Genomic DNA, 12183 nt, shown 5'->3' on the forward strand with positions numbered 1-12183 from the left:
TTTACATGTTAATTTTCCTTCGTCCGTTGAATGGATCCAGACAATATGTAACGCTCCGTGCAGTTCCGCAGCTGGCCCATGCGGATACTGCGTTCCCGGCCGTCTTGCCTTGTCTGTGTCAACAGGACCACAAACTTGTGTCAACACAGATAACATCTGACCATGTGACGAACCTTAACACCCATCTGAGCATCATCCGGTCTTCTGATAAACTGTTCAAAAACCGAAAGCTCTCTTGAGTTCCTCTGCTTGAGTTTTAGGAGATGCAGCCTTTCCGTCCTCGGCTTCAGTCCAGCCGGTCCTCAGACCTGAACGACAGAGTAGGTCGTTGTTCAATACGACCTAAACGGGACCCATGCGTCCGTCCGCTGGTCCAGCGCCCCCTAGCGACGAGACAGCAAAACATCTTATGTTATTCTTCTTACGTATATTATAAACATGTTATTCGGTGCAAAGCTCTCTGTTGTTGCCATGGTGATTAATATGAACACTGTGATCTCTCTGTGATCACTCTGCTTGTGTCTTTGCGTTGTGCGTTGTCATCTGAGCTGTTGTGTTATTTCATGTAACTGATGAAGTTCTTTCATTTTGCATTTTTTCGCGGGACCAAGGGATGACATTTATTCACCTTTGGGACAGATTAGGGCCAACGCGGGACTTTATGTTCATTTTGCTCAATGTTCAAATTCATTCCAGGGGTTAATTTCATGTATCAACATTTTTTGTTTTTCAAGTTAATCACGACAGATCATCACCCCTTTAAAGGTTTTTCAAGTGTGAATGCGATAACGTAAAAGTAAAGTAAAAGTCAGACCAAAAACATTCTATAAGGCCCCACAGGGGGGGGGGGGGGGGGGGGGGTACAGTGACGCAGACACAGAATGGACCGGGAGGGAGATAGAGACGGCAGCTCTCTTCTGTATGAACCAGGCCATTAAGGTGGACACACTTTAGCAGGAAGTGATGTCATTAGCAGGTGACCTATACGGGTCAAGGACACTTGGGAGCTAGAGACCCGGGGTCCCTTTTATATGAAAGAGGGTCTGAAGAAGATAAGGGATAGCACTACTCCTACGGCGAGATTCACATCACCCTGACCACCAGGCCCTGTCTCGTATGAAAGAGACCCCAGGTCTCTAGCGCACTGCCAAGGGCCCTTAACTTATCTGTATATTATTATATTGTGGCGAGCGGGGCAGGACGGGGCAGGACGGGACGGGACGGGACGGGACGGGACGAGACGGGACGGGACGAGAGCCCAGGTTAACCAATCAATCAACTCCCGCGCCCCATACACCGCTCGGCAACGGGAGTTGTCTGTATTAACACACACACGACAACACAGAAAACACGGCACACCTGGCCAACATGAACAGCACTCTCACTCATGGTGTTAGGCTACAAAACTAAAATGTCCTAAACCCGTTGTCCCAGTGTGCTTTGCGGCACCTGGAACACGGCGACCACGCCCACGGTCACCACAATATTATATGTATATTATCTGATAATTTAGTGAACCTTAAGGCCCTGGTTCATGTCAACTGTGAGGGGTGAACTTCCTGTAGGTCGACCCCCATCTTGATCATTTTGGTAATCTTTTGTAAAACGTTTTTTGTCTTTTTTTTTTTTAATCTTATTGATGCACATTTTAAAGCCTGATTAAGTACTCGTGATCATTGTACATTTTTCGTGTACAACCAAATGTATCAAATTAACCTTTGAGTCGGTTTTTAGGTGGAAGCAAGCGGACATAAACGAGTGGGTTGCCCCAAAGAATCACGTTGGCCCAGACTGTCCCCAAGAAGAAGAAGAAATATGAACGCTCGGGTCACTTGGAAATCTTCATTTTTATTAAAAGATAAAAATCGAACAGCAGTATTAATTGTTCCAACTTTTCAAAATGTTGAAGAATATACAGTATATGTCATCCCTGGGTCATTCGCAAATCAAAGTTTTTATGGAAAGAATATCATCAGTTACATAAAATAACAACGGTATAATAAATACACAAAGCCAAGACGTTGATTCAAACAACAAGCTGTGGTTTCAAGGGTAGCTGCGGCTTTATGAATGGTAGTGGGTTAGTAAACTAAACATCATGTGTAGGCCTACCTTCACTGACTGGAGATCATGAAATAAACATGCACATTTATTGCTAGAAATGTTATCAAAGCACATTTTAATTCCAAAACGATCTTAAAATGTTTCATTTACCACTGAGAATTAGCCAATTCCGTCCATTCTTCTTGGCAGACATACGTGGAGTTGTTCTGTTTTTTGGCTTGTCAGTAGGGGGCGCTGGACCAGCCAAGGGTCATATGGGTCCTTTTGGGTCATATTGACAAACAACCTATTCTGTAGTTTAGTTTAGAGATCACGTTGCTTTTATCCTCATACATCCAAAGGACATATTGTGGGCTAACAAATGTAGTAATGTAAGTGGCTAGCAATTAATGTTCTTTAATTGCACTCGTGCGATTTACTTCAAGCGCAAGCTCGCTTTATAAAAAAATACTCCCATTTCACCCCCCAGGCTCCATAGTTTAACTATGATGTTAAGTAAGTCATGTCAAATATAAATCAGCCGATTTGGAACAGGCTCTTACGTAAAATTGTTAAGCTATTTTATAGCTACGCGCAAACATTGTCTTGGCTATAGGCGAGGTGATAAAGTGATAAACCAATGCTTTAATCATGTTACAGTCAACGAAATCAGTGCTGGATCTGGATTTAATGTAGACATGAACGACACGTGTCGTTTTCAGGCAGACCAGAGCTATAAGACCTCTCTGTGGCTCTGACCAGAGCTATGAGACCTCTCTGTGGCTCTGACCAGAGCTATGAGACCTCTCTGTGGCTCTGACCAGAGCTATGAGACCTCTCTGTGGCTCTGACCAGAGCTATGAGACCTCTCTGTGGCTCTGACCAGAGCTATAAGACCTCTACCCCAGAGGTATTGCTATACCAAAGACGATGATTTATTATTTTGTACCTTGCCCTCCTTATGGAGGGAGGGGCCACAACTCTTTTGTAGATTAGCCTTTTAGCAGAAAATGGAGAAATTGTGGAGAGCTTTGCTGTGTAACATCACGTAACACAACGTAATCAATGTCCTTGTTCACACTTTCTCTGCTTCTGTCTCAGACACTAGTGCATATGTGTCACATCTGTGTTGGTTGTTGTGTCAGGCATGCGTCATCTATGTACCTATGGATCCTTATTTGAACGGTGTGTGCCACTTTTCTGTGTATGTGTCTACAATCCTTCACTCTTATCTGTTAGCAATTCAATTACATTTTCAATTCAATTGTATTTGTATTAGCCCTTAATCAGCATTACAGTCTCAAAAGGCTTAACAGGCCAAGTATTTATGACCCCTCCCTGACCCCAGCCCCCCCCCCCCCCACACAGGCAAGAAAAAAGGAAGAAAGAAATCTTGAGAAGAAACACAGCGTGGGGGACCCCTCCTTCCAGGGACGGCGGTCAGGAGTGCAGCGGAGGCCACGATTGACACACAAACATACAGGCGACACATTTAAATTGCTGATGGGGTGCTGGCCGGTTAACCATGAGGAGAATCCAGGCATCCAGTCGCAGTCACCGCAACACGCTGGAACAGACAGACTAGTGAATTAGAATTAGGGAAAAGTACATGAAATGTATACTGCTACTCAGTTAGTAACTGCATTAGCAGGAGCGCGAACAAACACGCAGCGGTCTTCGCATCGCGTCTGTATCTCTTTCGAACCCCTATGTCCGAAACACAAGGCTGTAGAGGTGCGTTTTGAGCTTTGCTTTGAACAGCTCCACAGAGTCACCCTGGTCACTGGTGGCAGACTATTCCATAGATAGGGCGCTCGATAGGCCAACTCTCTCTCTGTCCAGCCGATTTCCTTTACACCTTTGGTAGTGAAAGAAGGCCAGCTCCCGAAGACCGGAGGGGCCGTGAAGGATTGTAAGGAACGATGAGGTCCTTCAGGTAGGATGGTGCTGATCCATGCAAGGCTTTATTGATTAGCAGCAGCACCTTAACGTCACGGATCGGCCACTTATTGGTAGCCAGTGGAGAGGGGCGAGAATATGAGTGATGTGATCAAACTTTCTCGTTCCAGTCAGTAGTCTAGCTGCAGCATTCTGTACAAGCTGTAGACTTCTCGTGGTAGAGTTAGGTAGACCCGAGAACAATGAATTACAATAATCCAATCTTGATGATATAAATGCGTGAATCAGTGTCGCTGCATCTGCTCTAGATAACATTGGTCTGATTTTTGCAATGTTTCTCAGGTGGAAGAAGGCAATTTTAGTTATGTACACGTTGGTCAAAGCACAGCAGAGGGTCAAACAGGACACCAGGATTTCTGACACATGCGCTCTGTGGGATTGCCAAGCCATCCAACCACAGTGAGACTGTCTCCAATTTTCTCTGGTCCACTTTTGAGCCGATAATTATCATCTCTGTCTTCCCAGTGTTAAGCTGCAGGAAGTTCTGTGAAATCCACCTCTTCACTGCAGCCAGACAGGACTCAACCTTCTGGATCTGGGCTGAGTCTCTTGATTCTACAGGAATAAAGAGTTGGGTATCATCCGCATAGCAGTGGAAGCTAATTCCAAAGCTGCGGATAACGTCACCCAAGGGACGCATGTCGATTGCAAAAAGCAATGGACCAACGACCGACCCTTGTGGTACACCAAAGTAGGCCTGGGCGATATGGCTGAAAGACATATCACGATATAACTTGATCATATTGATCGATATCAATAACTATTGATAATTTTAATGACTAGGAATTACCATGCTGGATTTAAACACTTCTGTTTAACACTTAATATGACCTTCCACTGTTTTTCATTGATAAATATTCCAAAGTCGAACAATGAAAAAAACTCAAATATTGTAAATAAGTATGGAACCGTGTTTGTGTAACAAACCCAGCTGCTAGATTCGGTGGTCCAGTCTCTTATTGATATATATATTGAACATGTTTTATATTGATATTGATCAAAAGTCTATCACAATACGATAATTTATTGTTTTATTGCCCAGGTCTGCACCAGAGGTAAGGTTGCAATGCTTCGATTCTGAACCCTCACAGAGCACAAACTGTGTTCCATCTGTGAGGTAAGAATCAAGCCAGTGAAGAGCCGTACCCCCAAAGCCGTAGTGCTCAAGACGGTGAAGAAGAATGCTGCGGTCGATGGTGTCAAACGCAGCACTGAGGTCAAGCAACACAAGCACCAAGCCCGCATTTGTATCCAAAGCAAGAAGGATATCATTTACCACTCTTGTCACAGCAGTGTCAGTTGAGTGGAAAGTCCTGAACCCGGACTGAAAAGGTTCAAAGAGATTGTTCCTCGTCAGATAGTCGACGATTTGCTTTGCTGCAATCCTTTCGTGTACCTTGGACAGGAAAGGGAGATTCGATATAGGCCGATAGTTGCTGACTAAGGATCTTTTTGAGTAGTGGTTTTATCACCGCAGCCTTGAAACTAGAGGGAACAATTCCCGTAGAAAGAGATTCATAAGCGACAGGATTGCAGGCCCCACAGTTGGAAGAAGTTCCTTAAGAACTTTAGAAGGGTTTTGATGCCTTTATTACCTTTTCAAGTTCAACCAGAGGGATTGACTCCAGGAAAGTTGCCTCAGAGTTGCCCCATCCTACGGGGGCAAGACCCCATCCTTCCCCGCGAGGTGTGGAGGACAAGAGGCACGGCACGCATCGATCTCCTCTCTGATCGATTGAATCTTGTTTTAAAAGAAACCCATGAATTGACCTGCTGAGAGGGCGGAGCCTACACTCTGAGTCTTTTTTTGAGACTCTTCACCGTGTCGAAAATAAATTGTGATGTTGTTTCTATTCAAGTTCATTCAAGTTGATGATACTGGAAAAGTAGGCATTCCTGGCAGTAGTCAGCGCACCCTTATAGGTGAGCAGACTTGTTATGCAACGCAAGACGAGCACCATTTGCGTTCAAGGATTCTGCTTCCTCCCCTCAGGGTGTGAGTTTCTACATTGAACCAGGGAGCTGTTGTTTTTCATTGATCGCTTTTTTAATTATGAGCCGAGCAGAATCGTTGGCAGCAGACAAGACATTGTTGAGTTCATCAGTGAGGCGCTCCGCAGAACCCCCACAGAGGGGGGGCAAGTGGAAAGGGTGACTCGTCTGGCATCGCCGCAGTGGCTGCAGGGGTGATGCGACGACAGCTGAAAGTAGCCCGGTGGTCGTCGCCGGGGGCGGGACACCACCACCGGGAAAGTGCGCAGAAGATGGTCTGATGAAGCTGAAGGTGTAGGGAGAGACGGCCAGCTCTGAGACGTCTACGCCGCGGGTCAAGACGGGCTCCAGCGTGCTTCCACCCGTGTGGTGCTGTGGACGAAGGTGTTTGAAGCCAAGCGTGACTGTAATGGACAGAAAGGCCTTTGCGAGGCCATCAGTCACTCACATGAATGTTGAAATCCCCAATAAGCAAAATAGTGTCTGAATATGTAACAAGATCAGCTGCAAAATCTGAAAACTCATCTACAAAAAGTGAGTACGGGCCGGGGGGGGGCGGTATAACGAAAGAGTCTGAAACTCGTTTTGTATGTCCGGGAATTGAGGAGCAGAAAGCGAGCACCTCAAATGTTTATTTTTTGGCTTTAGTTTAAGCTTAGAGTTAGATATTAGGGCCAGGCCACCACCTTTCTTTGATTCTCTAGATAATTGGGAGCTAACGTAATTGGGGGTTGTAGCCTCGTTTAGGGCTAAAAGCTCATCTGGTTTTAACCAGGTTTTGCAAAGGCCCAGATCTTATTATCAACAATGAGTTCCTGGACGAAGAGCGCTTCAGATGACAGCACTCTTATGTTCATGAATCCTATTCTAAGTACTTTCGATTTATTATCTTCAGAGGGAGTCCGGTTAACACTCAGCTCTGGAGGGGTTGGTGAAATAGTGTGATTCTGACATACTGGCTGCGGCCTTCGCCTGCCGGTGTTACACCTCTCACACTCCCGGTACAGCAGCAGTAGTCAGTGTTTTAGCGATCACTGCCTCCTCATCCTCATCCTCATCCGCTTATCCGGGGTCGGGTCGCGGGGGCAGCAGCTCAAGCAGGGGGCCCCAGACTTCCCTTTCCCGGGCCACATTGACCAGCTCTGACGGGGGGATCCCGAGGCGTTCCCAGGCCAGTGTTGAGATATAATCTCTCCACCTAGTCCTGGGTCCTCCCCGGGGTCTCCTCCCCACTGGTCGTGCCTGGAACACCTCCCAAGGGAGGCGTCCAGTGGGCATCCTTACCAGATGCCCGAACCACCTCAACTGACTCCTTTCTAAGCAAAGGAGCAGCGGCTCTAATCCGAGTTCCTCCCGGATGACTGAACTTCTCACCCTATCCCTAAGGGAGAAACCAGCCACCCTCCTGAGAAAACTCATCTCGGCCGCTTGTATCCGCGATCTCGTCCTTTCGGCGATCACTGCGAGCGCCAAAAACACTGAGGACTCTCAGTGTGAGCGTTTATGTGCTACATCATCCGGGTCAGCTGGTTCAGCTAACACACCTACTGCTCTGGACTTACTGCAACGTAAACTACCGTGTTGCTAGCAGGTTTCCTAAACTCCTGCATCCCAGCGTGTTGAGAGTGGATGAGTCACGCCTCGCTGAGACATCTATCCAATGCCGACGTTGACAGCAATGCAGATAACTGAATCGATTTTTCATGCAGGGGCATGGTATTGTATATATGCTTTATATATATCTGAATAAACTTTGAATCTCTCCGAGTCTCTCCGAGTTGATAATGTTCAAGACTTTTCTGTGTTTAACCGGGAACCTGCACACTAAACTAGTTGATTAGAGCTCATCTGTAGATGACACATGGAGATGTGTGTGACACTCTGAATGCGCCCAGGTGAGAAGGCTGTAGACCTGGATGATACAGAACCCAAGATCCATGTGCCACGATCAGACAAAGGCTGAGCAGAAACACCTGTTGGAGGTTCATAGTGGACTCTATTTGTGGGGCATGGAGTGATGCAGATAAACTGAAAATAAAACCGTTTCTATCTTGCCTTTCCAGGATGGCAGAGCAGAGCTTTCTCTGTGGAGCACGTCGTTACAATATTGATCTAAAATCGGTGGAAGATTTTGTGGCCAAAAACTATCTGGGCTTCTTTTTTTTATTGGAAATACTTCAAATAAAAGATAGGCAACATGTATTCACATGCTGGATAAACCCTAGTTACCGCTGCAGTGGTGAAGGCCGCTCAGTGGGAAGAGAAGAGAAGGCTCCCAGCGTGTTTAAGGTCACGTTGGGAAAACACAGGCATCACCGTCGTTCTGTTTCTGGTTGGAAAGGGAGAACTTTGTACGTTGACTCACATCTACGTGGCATAATTAAAAATAGACAGTGGTGCAAAATACCCGAAAAATAAAACCAAACTCAGTTCTGACGTTGTTGGACATCTTAAATTGTTTATTTTAAATGTTCTTTGTTCTGGAATGGTTTTCTATTATTATTGTGGAATGCAGAAGAATGAAAATAAGCAATAGTTCAATTATTGAGTCTGGTTTTATCTGCATATGCAGGGTATGACTTGAATGCCTAAACATATGTTTACCTTTACCAGTAGTAAATGTTGCAGTTCAAGCAACAAGTCTGGCAGCAGCTGGAATAGTGGGCCAAGCAAGGTAAGTTCAAACAGCTTATTGTATAAGATGTATTCCATATATGTATGCATAGATTAAAAGAAAAGAAAACCAAGAAACTATAGTTTGATTTGAGTTGTGGGGCCAGGTGCCCAGAGCTTTTGGTCTAGCAACGCCCCGTTACTAGACATACACCCCCTATGGTCTCAATGTGAACTTTGTATTTATATAATCTCTTTGTACCAATATTAATGACTGTCTTGCATAGGATATAATTTAAAAAGAAATGCATGCCTTGTGGGACACGGGTACTAAGCAAGGTCACATAGCCTGGCGTTGGAACTATGTATAGTTGACTCTGCACTGACTCCTGATGGCGCTAAAATGCAATTACATCTTCTATAAAAATGGTATTGCTTGGGTTAAATAAATATCTTAATTGGTAAATTAAATATTTACGTTAATGCAAACATTAACTGCAGATTGTCAGATCACCCGTCTTTTTTAGAGACAGGATGAAGCGTTTGGCAATGCTGCAGATCTACCTGTACGTTTGAATTAGGAGAGAATGAACGCATGATTGGCCCAGGGCTTTTTGGGGGGAAAAGTGCATTCTTTTCCTGGTAAAGTAGCCGCCACAGAATTAATACCGATGTCCAAACTCTACAGCATTTTAGAACACATACAAATGTACTGAATGTGTGCTTACAATTAAACGTTTAAATGTTTATTCCAAGTATTCTTTAGTGTGACGCCTATAAAGCTAGGGGGTGGAATCAGGCATTAAGGAAGTGAAAGATCACCCTCGAGGTGTCGTTAACATTCAAGATCATTGCAACCTTTTCACAGACCTTCGTAAAGACCCAGACCAACTCAATTTGACACACGGCTAATGTTTATACAAAATTTTATTACAAAAACCCTACATAATGCAAAGCTCCGCATTAAAAAAAAGATACACTTTAAAGTCAACTACAGAAGGATCCTGGTAGTAAAACCGCAGTGAAAGGATGAACACACACCACCATCAGATAAATGTTTAGCAGTGCTTTTAGAGGAACAACACCTTAAAAAAAAAAAAGCATCTTCCAAAGTCAGTAACTGTGCCTCGTCGAAGTACAAATGGCAGAGCTGACCAACGACCATCTTTTAAATAGAGGGTGATTTGAAACTATCGGGGGGGAACTCCAACAACAACAGAAAGTTTTCCCTGAATCAAGTTACTCAAGTGTTGGTAACTCAACAAAACATGACGTCAGGCCAAACAAAAAAAAAAAAAAACAGCTGAGAGCGTTACAAAATAAACATTTTTCAAAACATTGCCGGTTTCACATCCTTGTTTTGTAAATTACCCCAGACCCCCACGCCGCCGCCGCCGCCGCCTAGTCATCTTCGTCGTCGTCATCATCTTCGTCGTCGTCCTCGTCATCATCATCGTCGTCGTCGTCATCGTCGTCGTCCTCCACCTGCGCGGCCTTCTTGGCGGTCGGCCGCCCGGGCCCAGACTTCTTCCCGGCATCACTCTTGGTCGGCCCGCTGGTAGCGCGGTACGCAGCCACGTCCTGGAGGGGGGGGGGGGGGGGGGACACACACACACGGGTTGGGAACGCCGCCCCAGAGGAGGAGGAGTGGGAGGAGGAGGACGGACGGGGACCACTCACCTTCTCGTACTTCTCCTTGAACTTGGCGGCCTTGGCCTCGAAGGGGATCTTGTCCTTGGGGCTCTGCTTGGACCACAGCTCGCCCAGCTTCTTGGCGATGTCGCCGATGGAGATGCCCGGGTGGTCGCCCTTGATGGCCGGGCGGTGCTCCGCGCAGAACACGAAGAACGCGGAGCTGGAGGGGGGAGAAGAGAGGAGAGGTTAGAGTCAGTGAGAGGAGACAGGAGCAGCTCGTTGGGACCAGGAGACCGGGGGACCAGGGGGACTCACGGTGGCCTCTTGGGGGCGTTGGGGTCCTTCTTCTTCTTGCCCATCTTGGTTCCCTTCGGGGGGGTGTAGGTCTTCATCTCCCGGTCGTAGCGCACCTTGTCCGTCTTGGCCATGTCCTCGAACCGCACCTTCTCCTTACCGGACATGGTCTGAGACACACAGGAAACAGGAAACACGTCAGACACCCAAACCTAAAACGTGTTGTTTTATTGTTGTTGTTATTGTTGTTTATTGTTGTTGTGGCGGCGGGGCCCTACCTTCCATCTCTCGGAGCATCTTTTGGAGAACTCTGCGAACCCCACGGACGTCCCCGGGTGGTTCTTTTTATGCTCCTCGCGGCACTTGGAGACAAAGTACGCATACGAAGACGTCTTCCCCCTGGGCTTGTTCGGGTCTTTTTTCATGGTTGGACGCGTTCTGCGTGGGGGGGGGAGAGGGGGGGAGAAAAAAAAAAACACACAAAAAAAAGACGCAATATTTGATTAAAAGACGAGCGGCCGTCGGCGGTAATCGACACCGCGGCGGCCTCCAAGGCGCTACGGCCGCCGGGCGCAGCCGCGCGGCGCGCACCGCGCGGCTGCGCCCGGCGGTTTAATCTGTAATCGGATTTCCGATTTTCTAAAAGGGGGGCGAAAAAAGACAGGCCTCCATTTTGTCTCTTCCCGCCCCCACCACCACCCCCCCCCCCCCCCCCCTCCTCCTCCTGAGAACACAAAAAGCGCCAAAACAGCGGAGCGCTAAACCACCGTTAACGCGGCCCGGGCGGCGGGTGAATAAAAAGCCCGCCCGTGCTGTGAGTGGCGCGAGGGGGGCTGCGGGCCGCAGGAGGAGGAGGAGGCCGCGCGCGGCGGCGGCGGCGGAGGAGGCCCGAGGCGGAGGCTAGGCTAGGCTAACGGCGGAGCTAGCACATCAAATGGCGCTCGCGCTGGGGCGATGCGCACGAGTCGACCCGACGACGAGCCCGCAGCGGCGTCGTCGAGACGGGGCGCGAGGGGGCGAACCGCGTCGAAACCCGCTCCCCTCTGGGGTCGGGTTAGCGGAGGACCGCGGTCTCTGATTCCACGCGGTTTGTTTCCAAACGGCCACGAAACGTGTTGGGGGGGAAAAAAAACAACCGTAAAAAAAAAAAGGTTACCAAAAAAAAAATAGTCGAAATATATGCACTGGTTGTTGGCCGTTTACAAAGTTGTACACGTCCCTGATGTCTATAAATGTGTACTAGAACGAGAATGAAACACACAAAAGGCCCGAAATCCAACAAAATAAATAAATACGGGCGGTTACTTACCAGTTGGTCGTCTCAAACTTTCGGCGAGTGAACGTCGGAGTTAACTTCCCACTGTTTTGTCAGCGACTGCGGCGTCTACCTAACTTGTACGGCGCGGCTCGTGACACCACCCCTGGGCCGGTGATTGGTCGACGCCGCCTGTTTAAATTTAAATACGGGCCCCCAGGAGCCGAGCGGCGACGCCATTGGTCGACGGCCGGGCCGTCTCGGCAGCACGGTCCCACGGCGTCCCTGCGCTGTGATTGGTCGGAGGGGAGTTTTAAACCAACGGCGCGAAAAATCCCTTTGTGGTAATTTAAAAACAGAACCGGACTAAACCCCTTCCCTTATCGCCCAGT

At 47.5% G+C, this 12183-nt stretch overlaps 1 protein-coding gene and 1 pseudogene across 2 annotated transcripts in view; both read right to left on the bottom strand.

Annotated features, from left to right (window-relative positions):
* LOC311341156 overlaps nucleotides 1-6851 on the bottom strand; it is a 10019-nt pseudogene extending 3168 nt beyond the window's left edge. Inside the window, exons 1-4 of the transcript in view lie at nucleotides 6159-6851; nucleotides 5149-5213; nucleotides 4500-4557; nucleotides 3525-3610 (exon numbers count right to left, since the gene is read on the bottom strand). The product of the transcript in view is annotated as an uncharacterized misc_RNA (transcript). The remainder of the gene's footprint in view (nucleotides 1-3524; nucleotides 3611-4499; nucleotides 4558-5148; nucleotides 5214-6158) is intronic.
* A 3005-nt stretch (nucleotides 6852-9856) lies between these two features.
* hmgb2a (high mobility group box 2a) lies at nucleotides 9857-11967 on the bottom strand. Its single transcript, XM_084466183.1, has 5 exons — nucleotides 11846-11967; nucleotides 10815-10974; nucleotides 10558-10706; nucleotides 10288-10462; nucleotides 9857-10188 (listed from the first exon to the last, which is right to left on the bottom strand). Exons 2-5 carry the CDS (start codon nucleotides 10959-10961, stop codon nucleotides 10009-10011), a joined length of 651 nt encoding a protein of 216 aa, XP_084322309.1. The 5' UTR covers nucleotides 10962-10974; nucleotides 11846-11967; the 3' UTR covers nucleotides 9857-10008.
* Nucleotides 11968-12183: the final 216 nt, after the last annotated feature.

The sequence above is a fragment of the Micromesistius poutassou genome, assembly GCF_964030765.1.
Source record: "Micromesistius poutassou genome assembly, chromosome: 3".
NCBI lineage: Eukaryota > Metazoa > Chordata > Actinopteri > Gadiformes > Gadidae > Micromesistius > Micromesistius poutassou.

Coding starts and splice junctions, on each gene's coding strand:
- hmgb2a (XM_084466183.1), bottom strand. CDS start 10,961: ATGAAAAAAGACCCGAACAAGCCCAGGGGGAAGACGTCTTCGTATGCG. Junction 10,463..10,557: donor AACGCCCCCAAGAGGCCACC/GTGAGTCCCCCT, acceptor TCCCCCCTCCAG/CTCCGCGTTCTTCGTGTTCT. Junction 10,189..10,287: donor TCAAGGAGAAGTACGAGAAG/GTGAGTGGTCCC, acceptor CCCCCCCTCCAG/GACGTGGCTGCGTACCGCGC.